Here is a 20392-nt window from a genome sequence, read left to right as displayed (position 1 = left end):
GCAAGGGGGACCTAATAAAGGGGGTCCAACCCGCTACTAGCAAGGGGGGCCTAATAAAGGGGGTCAACCCACTACTAGCAAGGTGGACCTAATAACGGGGGTCCTACCCGCTACTAGCAAGAGAGACCTAATAAAGGGGGTCCAACCCGCTTACTAGCAAGGTGGACCTAATAAAGGGTGTCCAACCTGCTATTAGCAAGGTGGACCCAATAAAGGGGGTCCAACCCACTACTAGCAAGAGAGACCTAATAAGGGGGGTCCAACCCCCTACTAGCAAGGTGGACCTAATAAAGGGGGCCCAACCCCCTACTAGCAAGGTGGACCTAATAAAGGGGGTCCAACCCGCTACTAGCAAGGTGAACTTAATAACGGGGGTCCAACCCGGTTCTAGCAAGGGGGACCTAATAAAAGGGGGCCCAACCCCCTACTAGCAAGGTGGACCTAATAAAGGGGGTCCAACCCGCTACTAGCAAGGGGGGCCTAATAAAGGGGGTCCAACCCGCTACTAGCAAGGGGGACCTAATGAAGAGGGTCCAACCTCGCCCTGAGGCGATTTAGTTCGCATATGTAGCGCTATACAAGTTATTCATTAATTCAACCTGCTACTAGCAAGGGGGACCTAATAAAGGGAGTCCAACCTCCTACTAGCAAGGTGGAGCTAATAAAGGGGGCCCAACCCACTACTAGCTAGGGGGGCCTAATTAAGGGGGTCCAACCCGCTACTAGCAAGGTGAACTTAATAACGGGGGTCCAACCCGGTACTAGCAAGTGGGACTTAATAAAGGGGGTCAAACCACTACTAGCAAGGTGGACCTAATAACGGGGGTCCTACCCGCTACTAGCAAGAGAGACCTAATAAAGGGGGTCCAACCCGCTTACTAGCAAGGTGGACCTAATAAAGGGTGTCCAACCTGCTATTAGCAAGGTGGATCCAATAAAGGGGGTCCAACCCACTACTAGCAAGAGAGACCTAATAAGGGGGGTCCAACCCCCTACTAGCAAGGTGGACCTAATAAAGGGGGTCCAACCCCCTACTAGCAAGGTGGACCTAATAAAGGGGGCCCAACCCCCTGCTAGCAAGGTGGACCTAATAAAGGGGGTCCAACCCGCTACTAGCAAGGTGAACCTAATAAAGGGGGTCCAACCCGCTACTAGCAAGGTGAACTTAATAACGGGGGTCCAACCCGGTACTAGCAAGGGGGACCTAATAAAGGGGGTCCAACCCCCTACTAGCAAGGTGGACCTAATAAAGGGGGTCCAACCCGCTACTAGCAAGGGGGGCCTAATAAAGGGGGTCCAACCCGCTACTAGCAAGGGGGACCTAATGAAGGGGGTCCAACCTCGCCCTGAGGCGATTTAGTTCGCATATGTAGCGCTATACAAGTTATTCATTCATTCAACCTGCTACTAGCAAGGGGGACCTAATAAAGGGAGTCCAACCTCCTACTAGCAAGGTGGAGCTAATAAAGGGGGCCCAACCCACTACTAGCAAGGTGGACCTAATAAAGGGAGTCCAACCTGCTACTAGCAAGGTGGACTTAATAACGGGGGTCCAACCCGGTACTAGCAAGTGGGACTTAATAAAGGGGGTCAACCCACTACTAGCAAGGTGGACCTAATAACGGGGGTCCTACCCGCTACTAGCAAGAGAGACCTAATAAAGGGGGTCCAACCCGCTTACTAGCAAGGTGGACCTAATAAAGGGTGTCCAACCTGCTATTAGCAAGGTGGACCCAATAAAGGGGGTCCAACCCACTACTAGCAAGAGAGACCTAATAAGGGGGGTCCAACCCCCTACTAGCAAGGTGGACCTAATAAAGGGGGTCCAACCCCCTACTAGCAAGGTGGACCTAATAAAGGGGGCCCAACCCCCTACTAGCAAGGTGGACCTAATAAAGGGGGTCCAACCCGCTACTAGCAAGGTGAACTTAATAACGGGGGTCCAACCCGGTACTAGCAAGTGGGACTTAATAAAGGGGGTCAAACCACTACTAGCAAGGTGGACCTAATAACGGGGGTCCTACCCGCTACTAGCAAGAGAGACCTAATAAAGGGGGTCCAACCCGCTTACTAGCAAGGTGGACCTAATAAAGGGTGTCCAACCTGCTATTAGCAAGGTGGATCCAATAAAGGGGGTCCAACCCACTACTAGCAAGAGAGACCTAATAAGGGGGGTCCAACCCCCTACTAGCAAGGTGGACCTAATAAAGGGGGTCCAACCCCCTACTAGCAAGGTGGACCTAATAAAGGGGGCCCAACCCCCTGCTAGCAAGGTGGACCTAATAAAGGGGGTCCAACCCGCTACTAGCAAGGTGAACCTAATAAAGGGGGTCCAACCCGCTACTAGCAAGGTGAACTTAATAACGGGGGTCCAACCCGGTACTAGCAAGGGGGACCTAATAAAGGGGGTCCAACCCCCTACTAGCAAGGTGGACCTAATAAAGGGGGTCCAACCCGCTACTAGCAAGGGGGGCCTAATAAAGGGGGTCCAACCCGCTACTAGCAAGGGGGACCTAATGAAGGGGGTCCAACCTCGCCCTGAGGCGATTTAGTTCGCATATGTAGCGCTATACAAGTTATTCATTCATTCAACCTGCTACTAGCAAGGGGGACCTAATAAAGGGAGTCCAACCTCCTACTAGCAAGGTGGAGCTAATAAAGGGGGCCCAACCCACTACTAGCAAGGTGGACCTAATAAAGGGAGTCCAACCTGCTACTAGCAAGGTGGACTTAATAACGGGGGTCCAACCCGGTACTAGCAAGTGGGACTTAATAAAGGGGGTCAACCCACTACTAGCAAGGTGGACCTAATAACGGGGGTCCTACCCGCTACTAGCAAGAGAGACCTAATAAAGGGGGTCCAACCCGCTTACTAGCAAGGTGGACCTAATAAAGGGTGTCCAACCTGCTATTAGCAAGGTGGACCCAATAAAGGGGGTCCAACCCACTACTAGCAAGAGAGACCTAATAAGGGGGGTCCAACCCCCTACTAGCAAGGTGGACCTAATAAAGGGGGTCCAACCCCCTACTAGCAAGGTGGACCTAATAAAGGGGGCCCAACCCCCTACTAGCAAGGTGGACCTAATAAAGGGGGTCCAACCCGCTACTAGCAAGGTGAACTTAATAACGGGGGTCCAACCCGGTACTAGCAAGGGGGACCTAATAAAGGGGGTCCAACCCGCTACTAGCAAGGGGGGCCTAATAAAGGGGGTCCAACCCGCTACTAGCAAGGGGGACCTAATGAAGGGGGTCCAACCTCGCCCTGAGGCGATTTAGTTCGCATATGTAGCGCTATACAAGTTATTCATTAATTCAACCTGCTACTAGCAAGGGGGACCTAATAAAGGGAGTCCAACCTCCTACAAGCAAGGTGGAGCTAATAAAGGGGGCCCAACCCACTACTAGCTAGGGGGGCCTAATTAAGGGGGTCCAACCCGCTACTAGCAAGGTGAACTTAATAACGGGGGTCCAACCCGGTACTAGCAAGTGGGACTTAATAAAGGGGGTCAACCCACTACTAGCAAGGTGGACCTAATAACGGGGGTCCTACCCGCTACTAGCAAGAGAGACCTAATAAAGGGGGTCCAACCCGCTTACTAGCAAGGTGGACCTAATAAAGGGTGTCCAACCTGCTATTAGCAAGGTGGACCCAATAAAGGGGGTCCAACCCACTACTAGCAAGAGAGACCTAATAAGGGGGGTCCAACCCCCTACTAGCAAGGTGGACCTAATAAAGGGGGTCCAACCCCCTACTAGCAAGGTGGACCTAATAAAGGGGGCCCAACCCCCTACTAGCAAGGTGGACCTAATAAAGGGGGTCCAACCCGCTACTAGCAAGGTGAACTTAATAACGGGGGTCCAACCCGGTACTAGCAAGGGGGACCTAATAAAGGGGGTTCAACCCGCTACTAGCAAGGGGGGCCTAATAAAGGGGGTCCAACCCGCTACTAGCAAGGGGGACCTAATGAAGGGGGCCCAACCTCGCCCTGAGGCGATTTAGTTCGCATATGTAGCGCTATACAAGTTATTCATTAATTCAACCTGCTACTAGCAAGGGGGACCTAATAAAGGGAGTCCAACCTCCTACTAGCAAGGTGGAGCTAATAAAGGGGGCCTAACCCACTACTAGCTAGGGGGGCCTAATTAAGGGGGTCCAACCCGCTACTAGCAAGGTGAACTTAATAACAGGGTCCAACCCGGTACTAGCAAGTGGGACTTAATAAAGGGGGTCAACCCACTACTAGCAAGGTGGACCTAATAACGGGGGTCCTACCCGCTACTAGCAAGAGAGACCTAATAAAGGGGGTCCAACCCGCTTACTAGCAAGGTGGACCCAATAAAGGGGGTCCAACCCACTACTAGCAAGAGAGACCTAATAAGGGGGGTCCAACCCCCTACTAGCAAGGTGGACCTAATAAAGGGGGCCCAACCCCCTACTAGCAAGGTGGACCTAATAAAGGGGGTCCAACCCGCTACTAGCAAGGTGAACTTAATAACGGGGGTCCAACCCGGTTCTAGCAAGGGGGACCTAATAAAAGGGGGCCCAACCCCCTACTAGCAAGGTGGACCTAATAAAGGGGGTCCAACCCGCTACTAGCAAGGGGGGCCTAATAAAGGGGGTCCAACCCGCTACTAGCAAGGGGGACCTAATGAAGAGGGTCCAACCTCGCCCTGAGGCGATTTAGTTCGCATATGTAGCGCTATACAAGTTATTCATTAATTCAACCTGCTACTAGCAAGGGGGACCTAATAAAGGGAGTCCAACCTTCTACTAGCAAGGTGGAGCTAATAAAGGGGGCCCAACCCACTACTAGCAAGGTGGACCTAATAAAGGGAGTCCAACCTGCTACTAGCAAGGTGGACTTAATAACGGGGGTCCAACCCGGTACTAGCAAGTGGGACTTAATAAAGGGGGTCAACCCACTACTAGCAAGGTGGACCTAATAACGGGGGTCCTACCCGCTACTAGCAAGAGAGACCTAATAAAGGGGGTCCAACCCGCTTACTAGCAAGGTGGACCTAATAAAGGGTGTCCAACCTGCTATTAGCAAGGTGGACCCAATAAAGGGGGTCCAACCCACTACTAGCAAGAGAGACCTAATAAGGGGGGTCCAACCCCCTACTAGCAAGGTGGACCTAATAAAGGGGGTCCAACCCCCTACTAGCAAGGTGGACCTAATAAAGGGGGCCCAACCCCCTACTAGCAAGGTGGACCTAATAAAGGGGGTCCAACCCGCTACTAGCAAGGTGAACTTAATAACGGGGGTCCAACCCGGTACTAGCAAGGAGAACCTAATAAAGGGGGTCCAACCCGGTACTAGCAAGGTGGACCTAATAACGGGGGTCCAACCCGCTACTAGCAAGAGAGACCTAATAAAGGGGGTCCAACCCACTACTAGCAAGGTGGCCCTAATAAAGGGGGTCCAACCCGCTAATAGCAAGGAGGAACCTAATAGAGTGGCCAGTAAGTGTATATGGACTGTGCTGCGTATTTTAGGTGTACAATTGGTCATTCTTAACACCAACCAAAGCAAACAAAGCTCACGTTTTCTCTCCTCCTTCTGTAAAATGAGTTTGTTTGAATATTGTTGTTAGAGAAGGAGATCTAATGCTCCTGTGGTTTGCATATTTCCCTTAAATACCTCTGTGAACACCATTGTCTCATTATTGTCTCATTATTGTCTCCATCATGACCACAAGCTTCCTTCTAGCTCTTACAGCCCTCCAGGTTGTGGCTTTATCGGTGGGATTTGCCACCAATGGGTTCATGCTTGGAGTTAACCTTCGCGACTGGAAGCAGTGCGGGGACATCACCGCCGCCGACCACTTCATATGTGCCGTCGGCTTTTCCAACCTCTCCCTCCAGATATGGTTGGGATTCAACTGGTTCTGCGACCTTTTGTGGAACTCGGACTTGTTTTGCCGATCTGCTTATGCCCTGAAGATGATCTCCGTCCAGTGCAGTCTAACGGTGTCGGGACTTCTTTGCGTGTTCTACTGCTCCAAAATCCTGACTTTCAACCACGCTTTATTCCGTTGGCATCAGCGGCACTTTCTTGGGTCGTACCGGAGAGTAATAATTTGCTCCATGATTGTTTGCGCTTTGATGGGATGTCCACTCTTCAGCGCTGGGGAGAAGCAACCGATCCAGAAGAACCTCCCTTCTGCCAACGGCAGCTCCGTCTTGAATGGCACCACGACTTATGACGACACGTATTATTTAAGTATATATCGTGTTTTAGTTTTGCCTTTTGGGTACACCATTCCGTTGGGGTTCACCATTGTTTCCGCCAGTCTTATCATCATTTCCCTGAAGCGGCACATGAGTCGCATGCGCAACACCTTGAATGCGAAGCACGAGGCTTTCGTAGATGCCCACCTCTGTGCGAGGACCACCGTTCTCTCTCTCCTTCTCTTATTGGTTATGTACTTTATAATTGCCGTTATTAATATCATTGATATTTTTAAGGAAGGGGATCCGCGTCTGGCCGTCTGTCAGCTGGTCGCTGCGTTGTACGCTCCGGCACATAGCATTGTGCTCATTAGAGGCAATTCCAAACTGAAGAACGCAGCAGCTAAAGCTAAAGAGAGGATAGTGGGGGCTCTAAAGCCAAGGGGATGGACTGGAGAAGATGCTGCAGTCTACATCACTCGGCTCTGAAATAGAAGGTGGGGGGTACGGCTTATCTAAAGTGTACAATGCTCATTGAAAGCTGATTATAGAACACCCCCCGTGTTGGTACTTGGTCCCTACCCAGGTGGCTAAAAAGCATCCGTCCACGTTGCGCGCCCGTTTTCGACATTGTGGCCAGTTGTTGCCGCCACCATTGTGTTGCCTTGTGGATCCACGCCGGGGAACCCTACTGCGCATGCGCAAGGCTCCGCTCCTCTCTCCTACTGACCCCCGGCGGCAGGGGGAGGAGGAGGGAGCTGAGTGCTGACGTCGAAAGCAGCGGCTGTGGCTCCCGGAAGTGGGAACGTCTTTACTCTGATGATCATCATTATCCTTCTTTTTTTTTTGTCATATCAGAATATTTACCTGAGAACATCCCATTGCAGATGTTTGTCTATTTGACGTTAGTCTACTATATCTTTGTTTTTGTTCTATAGCCATATGCCTGTGTTATAATAACAACCTGGGAAGGGGCTATTGTTTATAAAAAAAAATATATATATATAAAAAAAATTGTATTATAAAATAGAATTGGGGGGGGCTACTTTTATTTTTTATTTCATAGATAGGCGTACTTTGTTTTGGGGTATTGATGATTCCTTATTGACTTTCTGCAATCCTATCTCTAAAGATAGGAAATGAAACTCCCAAAATGTCCCAGGTTTATTCATGTTAAAATGTATCTTTTTTTTTTTTTTTTGTTTCACAAAGTGTATTTTTTCGGAAGAATAAAGAATACTTAAAGTAGAACTCTAGGCAAACTTTTTTTTTTTTTTTTCTAGCACTGCGCTACTTTAAACTAGTAATTGTGCTGTCATGCAACACTGTACCCAAATTAAATTTATATCATCCCACCCTGACCCCCCCCCCCCCCCCCCACACACACACACACACACACACACACACACACACACACACACACAGAGCTTTCTGTTGGTGGTATTTGATCAACACAGGGTTTTTATTTTTTGCAATATAAATGAAAAAAAAAAAAAAGACCAAAAATTTTTAAGAAAAACAACAAACTGAATTTTTTTAATTTCTGCAATAAATAAAAAAAAAATCTGCTACATGTCTTTGATTTAAAAAAATCCCAATAAGTGTATTAATTGTTTATGTGTCATGTTTTCTATCTTCTGATGATGATCATTATCCTTCTTTTTTTTTTTTTGTCATATCAGAATATTTACCTGAGAACATTCTATTGCAGATGTTTGTCCATTTGACGATAGTCTACTACTATATCTTTGTTTTTATTCTATAGTCATATCCTTTTGTTATAATGACAACCCGGGAAGGGGCTACTGGTTATAAAAATATAAACAATATTGAAAAATAAAATAGAATGGGGGGGGGGGGGAGGGTTACTTTTATTTTTTCATTTCATAGATAGATGTACTTTGTACGAGGTATTGATGATTCCATATTGACTTTCTGCAATCCGATCTCCAAAGATAGGAAATTCCCAAAATGTCCCAAAATGTTTTCATGTTAAAAGGTTTTTTTTTTTTTTTTGTAGCACTGCGCTACTTTAACTGGGAATTATGCTGTCATGCAACACAGTACCCAAATTGAATTTATATCATTCTACCCCCCACCCCACACCCACACAGAGCTTACTTTTGGTGGTATTTGATCAACACAGGGTTTTTATTTTTTTGCAATAGAAATGAAAAAAAAAGACCAAAAATGTTGGATTAAAAAAAACCCAACAAACAGAATTTTTTACTTTTTGCTGTTTTATAGCAGAAAGTAAAAAATTTAGTTTGTTGGGGGTTTTTTTCCAACATTTTTGGTCTTTTTTTTCATAAAAAGAAAAAATTAATAATAAAAAAAAAAAATCATACATTTTGAAAAAAATGTATTCTGCTACATGTCTTTGATTAAAATAAATCCCAATAAGTGTATTAATTGTTTATGTGTCATGTTTTCTATCTTCTGATGACGATCATTATCTTTTCATATCAGAATATTTACCTGAGAACATCCCATTGCGGATGTTTGTCTATTTGACGATTGTCTACTATATCTTTGACTGTTTTTACTCTATAGCCATATGCCTGTGTTATAATGACAGCCCAGGAAGGGGCTATTGTTTATGATATATTTGTTATTATCGGATCTTTTTTCAATAAAAAAAATAATATTGAAATATAAAACAGAACGGGGGGGGCTGCTTTTATTTCATAGATAGGTGTATTTTGCATGGGGGTATTGATAATTGGAGATTTTCACTTAGGGGTGTACTGACTTTTGCTGCCAGCGGGTTAGACATTAATGGCTGTGTGTTGAGTTATTTTGAGGGGACAGGAAATTTACACTGTTATACAAGCTGTACACTCACTACTTTACATTGTAGACAAGTGTCATTTCTTCAGTGTTGTCACACTGACATTACTGGTGTCGGTGGGAGGAATGGTGCCCCATCATTGTTGTCAGTGGGGAGAATGGTGCCCCATCATTGGTGTCAGTGGGGGGGAATGGTGCCCCATCATTGGTGTCAGTGGGGGGAATGGTGCCCCATCATTGGTGTCAGTGGGGAGAATGGTGCCCCATCATTGGTGTCAGTGGGGGGGAATGGTGCCCCATCATTGGTGTCAGTGGGGGGGAATGGTGCCCCATCATTGGTGTCAGTGGGGGGGGGGAATGGTGCCCCATCATTGGTGTCAGTGGGGGGGGGGGGAATGGTGCCCCATCATTGGTGTCAGTGGGGGGGGGGGGAATGGTGCCCCATCATTGGTGTCAGTGGGGGGGGGGGGGGGGGAATAGGGCCCCATCATTGGTGTCAGTGGGAAGAATGGTGCCCCATCATTGGTGTCAGTGGGAAGAATGGTGCCCCATCATTGGTGTCAGTGGGAAGAATGGTGCCCCATCATTGGTGTCAGTGGGAAGAATGGTGCCCCATCATTGGTGTCAGTGGGAAGAGTGGTGCCCCATCATTGGTGTCAGTGGGAAGAGTGGTGCCCCATCATTGGTGTCAGTGGGAGGTGTGGTGCCCCATCATTGGTGTCAGTGGGAGGTGTGGTGCCCCATCATTGGTGTCCGTGGGAGGTGTGGTGCCCCATCATTGGTGTCAGTGGGAAGAGTGGTGCCCCATCATTGGTGTCAGTGGGAAGAGTGGTGCCCCATCATTGGTGTCAGTGGGAGGTGTGGTGCCCCATCATTGGTGTCAGTGGGAGGTGTGGTGCCCCATCATTGGTGTCAGTGGGAGGTGTGGTGCCCCATCATTGGTGTCAGTGGGAGGTGTGGTGCCCCATCATTGGTGTCCGTGGGAGGTGTGGTGCCCCATCATTGGTGTCCGTGGGAGGTGTGGTGCCCCATCATTGGTGTCAGTGGGAGGTGTGGTGCCCCATCGCACAGGTGGACTCCATTTACTAATTAGGTGACTTCTGAAGGCATTTGCTTCCAGCAGATATGTTTGGATGATAGGATTACCTGTCAGAATTGCAATCAATGATGAGACATCACAATTTTTTTGGTTTTATTTTCCTGTAAACAATGAAATGTACATTCATTACACGGATCGGGTGGTTGGTGATAATCGGCTGGACTTGTTGCGTAATATTGGAGGACATTTCAAATCTTTCCAAACCGTCTTCTGTGACCGATAAGAAAACGTCTTCCACGTTCCAGAACAAGTCCATCGGATTGTAACCTCCTCCTACCAGATATACCCGGACACCAGACCCGGACACCCTCCCCAGGTGATAATTACATATAAAATAATACACTATGAACAGTGAGACTTTGGAGAAGTAAAAAAAAGTGACCAGAAGGGAATATGAGGAAATGTTCACATGATTCCCCACACTTCCTCAAACGCAGAGCAGATCTTGGTGCAGGTGAGGGCGGCCGATAGAGGGTATTCGCTGATCGACACCGTGCGCTCCGCAAAATCAACGTTAACCTAAAAAACAAAAAAACAGGGTTTGAATCACTTACAGCACAAAAAGGAAAGACCAAGTTAGACTTACCGGTAACTTGTTTTCCAGAAGTCTTTCAGGACAGCACCTGAGAGATAGCGACTCCTCCCTCCTCGTTAGGAAACACCTTCTTCCTCCAGACTTTAAAGGGAGGTGCCTCCCTACCACACATCAGTTGTAGAAGAGAACCTCCGGCCCCGGCTGGAACACAAACACATACGTTAGTCACAGCGTAGCATAATATAATACCATAGGGCGGGATGCTTGCTGTCCTGAAAGACTTCTGGAAAACAAGTTACCGGTAAGTCTAACTTGGTCTTTCCCAAGGCGTCTTTCAGGACAGCACCTTGAGAGGATAACAGAGACTTACCCCTTAGGGCGGGACAACAGCTTGCAGGACCTTTCTGCCAAACGCCTGATCGCTGGCAGAAGTGAGATCCAGTCTATAATGTTTCACAAATGTGTGAAAACTCGACCATGTCGCCGCCTTGCAGATCTGCTCAGGGGTGGCACCAGCTCTCTCTGCCCACGTAGACGCCAGAGCTCTGGTTGAGTGTGCACAAATTTCTGCTGGAGGAGATAACCCTGCCTGGGAATATGCCTCTGAGATAGCTAATTTCAGCCATCTAGCTAAAGTAACTTTAGAAGCCTGAAAACCCTTTTTTCTTCCTGAGAAGAGTACAAACAGTGAATCTGAACGCCTGAAGGACTCCGTCCTTTTTAAATAACTCAGCAGAGTCCTTCTGACGTCCAAAGTATGGAAAGAAGTCTCCTTATTTCCTTTGGGGTTAACACAAAACGTTGGCAGTACTATGTCCTGTATACGGTTCTGAACTGAAGCTACCTTCGGTAAGAATTTTGCATCTGTTCTAAGAATAACTCTGTCAGGAAAAATGGAAAGATAAGGTTCTTTAATTGACAGAGCATTTAGCTCACTGATCCTGCGTGCAGAGACAATGGCAATCAGAAACACGGTTTTTAATGTGAGAAACCTAAGGGAAGCCTCCACAAGAGGCTCAAAAGGCCCTTTTGTTAGAGACTGTAGGACTACCGACAAATCCCATCTAGGAAAAACCTTAACAGGAGCTGGCCTAGATCTTTTAAGAGCTCTAAAGAATCTGATCACCAGCGGATCTGAGGCCACAGATTTTTCTAAGAACACTGTCAGGGCTGCTACTTGCACCTTCAGGGTACTAACTGCCAGTCCCTTGTCTGCACCATCTTGTAAAAACTCCAAGATGGAGACAAGGCTCCCTGTCACCTGGGCGGCTGACAAACACCAAGTTTCATAACGCTTCCAGACCTTAGAATAAATGGCCCTCGTAACCCTTTTCCTACTTGCTAAAAGGGTCGAGATCAAACGGTTGGAAAACCCTTTGCTCCTAAGGAGCTGCCTTTCAGAAACCAGGCCGTGAGGGCCAGGCTGGCCACTCCTGGATGGTTTACTGGGCCCTGCAACAACAGATCATGTCTGAGGGGCAGACGCCAACAAGGCTTGATTGCCAGGCCTAGAACTGTCGAAAACCAAGCCCTTTTTGCCAAAAGGGCGTGATTAGAATAACTGGTACCTTCTCCCTCTGAATTTTTCTTAAAATTAACGGGATTAACTGAAATGGGGGGAAAGCATAGCAAAGACGAAATTCCCATGGATAAGCTAGCGCATCTGTGCCCAGCGAGCCATCGCGACTGTCCAGGGAAAAGAACTGGGGAACCTGGGCATTCACCCTTGAGGCGAACAGGTCTACTTCTGGTAAACCCCATTTTCCGGCAATCATTGTGAATACCTCCGGATTTAGAGACCATTCTGCTTCCCGAATAGCGTTTCTGCTTAGGAAGTCCACTACCCTGTTTAGATCCCCTTTTAGGTGGACTGCTGATAGGGATAACAAATGTTTTTCCGCCCACCGAAGAATCTCCATGGCCAGTACCTGAAGCGACCTGCTTCTTGTACCCCCCTGTCTGTTTAAATAAGCCACTGCCGTGGCATTGTCTGTTAGGACCTGGACGTGATGGGACTGCAGTTCCTGAACAAACAACTCCAGAGCTAAGGCAATCGCCTTGAGTTCCCTCCAGTTTGAGGACCTTATTGTCTCCTCTTTGGCCCAGGACCCCTGAGTGAAACGTGTTCCTAGATGGGCTCCCCACCCCCAGGAACTGGCGTCGGTTGTTAGTCTTTTCCCGACTGGAAAAGCCCAGACTAACCCTTCCGATAAGACCTCCTGTCTTTTCCACCACCATAGGGACCTTTTTACCTGGGTTGACATTCTCACCTCTGCCTCTAGGGATGCCACTGTGTGATCCCAAGATTTTAGAAGGAAAGCCTGCAGACACCTGAAATGCATTCTTGCCCACTGGACTGCTGGCATTGCTGAAGTCAGAACTCCCAAAGCTGACATAACCTGTCTTACTGTCAGATTTTGGCTGGTCTGTAATAAAGACACTGCACCGGAAATCCTGTCCTTTTTGTCTAAGGGAAGGAAGATTTTTTGCTCCACCGAATTTATTAGAAACCCTAAAAACCGAATCTCCTGAGATGGGTTTAGGGACGACTTTTGGAGGTTCAAAATCCAACCCAACGCCTCCAGATGGCTGCGAGCTTTGCCTAGATTGGTCTGCAATTCCTCGCTGGATGGGGCGAAAAACAGCAGATCGTCTAAATAAGGAATAACTGCGATTCCCTGAAGACGCAGTGGCGCTAAAGCTTCTGCCATTATTTTGGTAAAAATTCGGGGAGATGATGACAGGCCGAAGGGTAGGGCCCTGAACTGGAGATGATGAACCATACCCCCCAACCTCACCGCCAGCCTGAGAAACTTCTGAGACTGGGGAGAGATCGGAACGTGTAGGTATGCGTCTTTTAAATCTACTGACGCCATAAAACATCCTGGCGTCAACAGGTTTCTGACCGAAAAAATTGAGTCCATTTTGAACTTCCTGTACCTTATGGACTCGTTTAAAGGTTTTAGGTTGAGAATCAACCGAAACTTCCCTGTCGGTTTCTTTACTAGGAAAACATGGGAATAAAACCCCTCCTGCTGTTCTTGCAGGGGTACCTGTACTACTACGCCCTGTTGCATCAGTTCCTCTAGAGAGGACTTCATGGCCAGGGCCCTTACTGGGTCCCGCGGGGTGTTGGTAATCAGGAACCTTTTTGGGGGGTCGTTGACAAACTCGAGTGAGTAACCCTGCGCGAGAGTGGTCAGGATAAACTGATTTGAAGTTATCCCTGACCACTGCGGAAGAAATTCTTGTAGTCTTCCGCCCACCCGCAGAGACGAGTCATTGCGATTTTTCGGCCTGTGTAGGAGGACGGAAGAGAATTCCGCCTCTACCCTTCGGCTTCGGGGCGGACCAACTTTTCCTTCTCCCTTGCAACTTGCTGTCCTGATCCTGAGTTTTTTGAGGTCGAAAAAGACGTTTTGGTACCTGCTTTTTCTTTTTGACCGGAAAGGATCTCTTTTTATCGGCTGTCCTGTCAAGAATATTATCGAGGTCAGAGCCGAAGAGCAAGTCTCCTGAAAAGGGTAACCCACACAGCTTATTCTTTGAAGCCGAGTCACCCGGCCAGGTTTTAAGCCATAAGGCTCTTCTTGCAGCATTAGTTAGAGCTGCTGACCTGGCCGATATCTTAATTGCCTCAGCTGAGGCATCTGCAACATAGGCTACTGCCGTAATCAGGGTAGGAAAAGAATCTAAGATTTCCTGTTTAGGGGAATCTGCAGCTATATGTGACTTTAACTGGTTAATCCAGTATTCTAAATTTCTGGCTACACACGTTGTGGCCATTGCTGGTTTTAAATTGCTCATAACTGATTGCCATGATCTCTTGAGCAAAAGATCCATGCGTTTGTCCATCGGATCTTTCAAAACTCCCATATCCTCAAAGGACAGATCTGTGGACCTTGAAACCTGGGAAAAGGCGGCATCCAGTCTGGGCACCTTGTTCCATACTGCTGCAGGGTCCTCCTCGAAAGGAAAACGCCTTTTGTGGGCTTTGGAGAAAAAGGGCTTTTTCTCTGGATCCTGCCATTCTTTCCTAATGGCCTCAGAGATGACCGGATGAACTGGGAATGTTCGGCCCTTAGGCTCATCCAACCCAGCATACATGCGGTCATGGAGTGATAATTCCTTTTTCTCCTCACTTAAACCAAGCGTAGCATGAATGGCTTTAAGGAGCCCATCGACCTCTTCAAGGGACAGTTTGAATTTAGAGGGGGCTACCTCAGAATCCTCCAACTCCTCTTCCGAATCTTTAACGGAAAGAGCAGTGGACTGCTTTTCCCTATTTGAAGGGTCTTCAGGCAGAGATTCTAACACCGGGATTGAGAGAGACCCCTGGGAAGACTCTGAAGTGGAAGGCTGACTAGCAGCCGGGTTTGCTAGTGAGTCACGAAAATTCTGGATCGTGGCGTACAGCTCCTTCTTTACAGAGGCCACCAGATCCTCACATACAGAGGCAGATTCCTCCTTAACTAAAGAAGTAATGCAGGGACTGCATAAGGTTTTCTTCCAATTTTCTCCCAGCTTGGCCCTGCAAGAAGGACATCTTTTCTTTGGGTCAGAGCTCCTAGCCTATGAAGAAAAAGACAAAAAAGGGAAAAAAACCAGGGAACCCTTAGTGAGACCCAGTCTCAGCTTTGATAGGGATCACCACACAGGTGCACTAAGAAGAAACCAGTCAGCTTCTAGTGCCCAGACAGGCCCCTTGCCACCAGGGGGGAAAAAAGAAAGGAGAGAGCGAGACCAAACGCCAGGAAATAGAAAAAGAAAGGCAGACTTTAACTGCTGCCTCTTACCTGGGCCTTGCTGGTGCCTGTGCCTGTCCCCACCGCTGCAGACGCTGAATCTTCCATAATCAGCTGTGCAGAGATCCACTTGTGGCTAAACGCCGCCTCCGGAGTCACGCCGTGCAGCTGCACCGGACTGGAAGCGGAAATAGGCACCAGCACCTGTCCTCCCTCCTCCCCCCTGCGTCCACGCCGGAAACGACGTTTCAGCTGACCCGATGACCCGCTCTGTCACTTCCGGCGCGACCGCCGAAAACAAACATGGCGGCGGCACACGCGCGCCGCCGCGCCTACGAACGTGCGGGCCACCGAGTCTTCGGCTCTCTCCGAGCACAAGAGGGGAAGAGGAGCCCGCTTGCTACCGCTGACGAGGCGTGGGTAGGTCGGGAGGACAGCGGGTCTCTAAAGGAGGAAAAAAAGGGAAAGAAGCCTAGTCCCTCAGGAACACCTAAGAGAAACAGACTCCTTCCCAAAAGGTGTTCCCTCCGGGCCGGAGGAAACACAAAAACTGATGTGTGGTAGGGAGGCGCCTCCCTTTAAAGTCTGGAGGAAGAAGGTGTTTCCTAACGAGGAGGGTGGAGTCGCTATCTCTCAGGTGCTGTCCTGAAAGACGCCTTGGGAAATAGGAAATAGGAAATGTCGGGATTTAAAAAAAGTCAAACCCAAAAACTTTAGTTGATCGCATATCACCTCATTATAGGGTCACCCGCGGAGGGGGGGGGGGTGGAGAACCACCATTATAGGGTCACCCGCGGGGGAGCCACCATTATAGGGTCACCCGCGGGGGAGGGGGGGCGGGAGCCACCATTATAGGGTCACCCGCGGGGGAGGGGGGGCGGGAGCCACCATTATAGGGACACCCGCGGGGGGGGGGGGGCGGGAGCCACCATCATAGGGACACCCGCTGGGGGGGGGGGGGAGGGAGCCACCATCATAGGGTCACCCGCTGGGGGGGGGGGGGAGGGAGCCACCATCATAGGGTCACCCGCTGGGGGGGGGGGGGGGAGGTAGCCACCATCATAGGGTCACCCGCTGGGGGGGGGAGGGAGCCACCATCATAGGGTCACCCGCTGGGGGGGGAGGGAGCCACCATCATAGGGTCACCCGCTGGGGGGGGGGGAGGGAGCCACCATCATAGGGACACCCGCTGGGGGGGGGGGGGGGAGGGAGCCACCATCATAGGGACACCCGCTGGGGGGGGGGGGGGGGAGGGAGCCACCATCATAGGGTCACCCGCGGGGGGGGGGGGGGGAGCCACCATTATAGGGTCACCCGCGGGGGGGGGGGGAGGGAGCCACTATTATAGGGTCAACTGCGGGGGGGGGGAGGGAGCCACCATTTTAGGGTCACCCCCGGGGGGGGCACCATTATAGGGTCACCCGCGGGGGTGGGTGAGGGAGCCACCATCATAGGGTCACCCGCGGGGGGGGAGCCACCACCATAGGGTCACCCGCGGGGGGGGGGGGGGCGGGAGCCACCATCATAGGGACACCCGCGGGGGGGGAGCCACCATCATAGGGACACCCGCGGGGGGGGAGCCACCATCATAGGGACACCCGCGGGGGGGGGGAGCCACCATCATAGGGACACCCGCGGGGGGGGAGCCACCATCATAGGGACACCCGCGGGGGGGGAGCCACCATCATAGGGACACCCGCGGGGGGGGGAGCCACCATCATAGGGACACCCGCGGGGGGGGGGGAGCCACCATCATAGGGACACCCGCGGGGGGGGGGGGAGCCACCATCATAGGGACACCCGCGGGGGGGGGGGAGCCACCATCATAGGGACACCCGCGGGGGGGGGGGAGCCACCATCATAGGGACACCCGCGGGGGGGGGGGAGCCACCATCATAGGGACACCCGCGGGGGGGGGGAGCCACCATCATAGGGACACCCGCGGGGGGGGGGAGCCACCATCATAGGGACACCCGCGGGGGGGGGGAGCCACCATCATAGGGACACCCGCGGGGGGGGGAGCCACCATCATAGGGACACCCGCGGGGGGGGGAGCCACCATCATAGGGACACCCGCGGGGGGGGGGGAGCCACCATCATAGGGACACCCGCGGGGGGGGGAGCCACCATCATAGGGACACCCGCGGGGGGGGAGCCACCATCATAGGGACACCCGCGGGGGGGGGGAGCCACCATCATAGGGACACCCGCGGGGGGGGGAGCCACCATCATAGGGACACCCGCGGGGGGGGGGGAGCCACCATCATAGGGACACCCGCGGGGGGGGGGGGGCGGGAGCCACCATCATAGGGACACCCGCGGGGGGGGCGGGAGCCACCATCATAGGGACACCCGCGGGGGGGGCGGGAGCCACCATCATAGGGACACCCGCGGGGGGGGGGGGGGGGGGGGGGGCGGGAGCCACCATCATAGGGACACCCGCGGGGGGGGGGGGGGGGCGGGAGCCACCATCATAGGGACACCCGCGGGGGGGGGGGAGCCACCATCATAGGGACACCCGCGGGGGGGGAGCCACCATCATAGGGACACCCGCGGGGGGGGGGAGCCACCATCATAGGGACACCCGCGGGGGGGGGGAGCCACCATCATAGGGACACCCGCGGGGGGGGAGCCACCATCATAGGGACACCCGCGGGGGGGGGGGGGAGCCACCATCATAGGGACACCCGCGGGGGGGGGGGGGAGCCACCATCATAGGGACACCCGCGGGGGGGGGGGGGAGCCACCATCATAGGGACACCCGCGGGGGGGGGGGGAGCCACCATCATAGGGACACCCGCGGGGGGGGGGGGGAGCCACCATCATAGGGACACCCGCGGGGGGGGGGGGGAGCCACCATCATAGGGACACCCGCGGGGGGGGGGGGGGAGCCACCATCATAGGGACACCCGCGGGGGGGGGGGGGGGAGCCACCATCATAGGGACACCCGCGGGGGGGGAGCCACCATCATAGGGACACCCGCGGGGGGGGGGAGCCACCATCATAGGGACACCCGCGGGGGGGGGGGAGCCACCATCATAGGGACACCCGCGGGGGGGGGAGCCACCATCATAGGGACACCCGCGGGGGGGGGGGAGCCACCATCATAGGGACACCCGCGGGGGGGGGGAGCCACCATCATAGGGACACCCGCGGGGGGGGGGGGAGCCACCATCATAGGGACACCCGCGGGGGGGGGGGAGCCACCATCATAGGGACACCCGCGGGGGGGGGGGGGGAGCCACCATCATAGGGACACCCGCGGGGGGGGGGAGCCACCATCATAGGGACACCCGCGGGGGGGGAGCCACCATCATAGGGACACCCGCGGGGGGGGGGGAGCCACCATCATAGGGACACCCGCGGGGGGGGGAGCCACCATCATAGGGACACCCGCGGGGGGGGAGCCACCATCATAGGGACACCCGCGGGGGGGGGAGCCACCATCATAGGGACACCCGCGGGGGGGGGGGGAGCCACCATCATAGGGACACCCGCGGGGGGGGGGGGGGAGCCACCATCATAGGGACACCCGCGGGGGGGGGGGGAGCCACCATCATAGGGACACCCGCGGGGGGGGGGAGCCACCATCATAGGGACACCCGCGGGGGGGGGGGAGCCACCATCATAGGGACACCCGCGGGGGGGGGGGGAGCCACCATCATAGGGACACCCGCGGGGGGGGGGGAGCCACCATCATAGGGACACCCGCGGGGGGGGGGGGGGGAAGCCACCATTATAGGAGAAGCAGAAGTGGCAGGCGGTGGTCTTTGGCGTACCCCCATAATCTTACTTTGAGGGCTGGAGAAAGAGGAATGGTTCATACTGGCGCACATGAAGTCCTCCTCTCACAGATGACGGAGGGCACCCCGCGCCACACTCACATGGAAAAACACTTGGCTATTACATGACTTCTATCATTAGTGTGGCCCGTCACTCACCGCCCCATGGGCGAACGCTCCCACCACGATCATGGTCGGCTCCTCGGTGGGTACCAGATCCCGCACGCAGGAAACGCGCTCTCCCTGGAAGGAGGTGCAGACTTTCACACAGCCCACAGGAAGGTGATCTGTAATCGGATTCTTAATAACCTGCAAACAAAAAAAAAAAACAATAAATAATAATTTTTTTTTTTTTAATAATATAAACGGAGTATTGCTAAAAATAACTAAGTTTGGTGACAAAGAGCTTGCAATCCAAGCTTTGCAGATTGACAGACTGACAGCCAACAGCATATTATTTAACCTCTTCAGGGCTGGAACAGCTTTTTCAATTGTGCATATAAAAAAATAAATAAAAAAAAAATGGAATTTTTAGCTAAAAAATTACCTAAAATTCCTTTGTGTTGCAGTATATTTACTCTTAAAAAAGGATTAGCGAATTAATTTCAGGAATAAAAATGTAACAAAATAAATGTAAAGCGAAGGTCACTTTTTATAACAAGCCGTCTCGGTGACAGAATGTGGTGGTGACGGGTCCTCTCATTGGAGGCATTGGGGGGTCCTCTCATTGGAGGCATTGGGGGGTCCTCTCATTGGAGGCATTGGGGGGTCTGTTAGTCCCCGAGGACACCGATGTTCTCCACTGAAGTTGGTGTTTTTTTCCCCACCAGCTCCTTCTCAAAGCCTCAGTGTCCAAACGAAGAAAAGTCCAAAGACTGGATTTGATGAAATCTTTGTGTCATTTTGGCCAAATCCCACCCGGCCCATAGCGACATGATGGTAAGGGGGGGGGGGGGGGGTTCCCATCATCAGGACTGGAGATCATATGAAGTCCAGCAGGATAAGACGCTCGTGTGTGTGTGCGCCCCCCAGGGGGACACTCAGTGCGGAGATCAGTATTGTGGTGTGTCGCTCCGACACCCCGCATCTCCAATCTCGGTGAAGAGCCTGTGACGTGGGCCCTATACCATGTGATCAGCTGTGTCCAATCACACCGTTATTAGGAAGTGCCAGTTATCGGCATTACTCTATTCACGTTGACAGGACACGAGTAGAGGAGAGCCGATAAGAGGCTGTGCTGACAGACAGTGCAGCCGAATATCAGTGTC

The 20392-nt window shown here is 52.0% G+C and overlaps 2 protein-coding genes across 2 annotated transcripts in view; one reads left to right on the top strand and one right to left on the bottom strand.

The window, feature by feature from the left end:
• The first annotated feature begins 5689 nt into the window (after nt 1–5689).
• LOC143956986 (taste receptor type 2 member 4-like) lies at nt 5690–6661 on the top strand. Its single transcript, XM_077467157.1, has one exon. The coding sequence runs from the start codon at nt 5690–5692 to the stop codon at nt 6659–6661; it is 972 nt and encodes a 323-aa protein (XP_077323283.1).
• A 3479-nt stretch (nt 6662–10140) lies between these two features.
• Nucleotides 10141–20392, bottom strand: part of EMG1 (EMG1 N1-specific pseudouridine methyltransferase) — a 17468-nt gene continuing 7216 nt past the window's right edge. Inside the window, exons 5-6 of the mRNA XM_077467129.1 lie at nt 19284–19433; nt 10141–10580 (exon numbers count right to left, since the gene is read on the bottom strand). Coding sequence (XP_077323255.1) covers nt 10467–10580; nt 19284–19433 — 264 coding nt within the window. The 3' untranslated portion in view covers nt 10141–10466. The remainder of the gene's footprint in view (nt 10581–19283; nt 19434–20392) is intronic.

This window comes from Lithobates pipiens, unplaced genomic scaffold (genome assembly GCF_037356315.1).
Source record: "Lithobates pipiens isolate NorthernLeopardFrog02 unplaced genomic scaffold, aLitPip1_a1.2 Scaffold_47, whole genome shotgun sequence".
In the NCBI taxonomy this organism is placed as follows: Eukaryota; Metazoa; Chordata; class Amphibia; order Anura; family Ranidae; genus Lithobates; species Lithobates pipiens.
The sequence above is the reverse complement of the archived record's forward strand: the minus strand, read 5'-3'. Positions and strand labels throughout refer to the sequence as shown.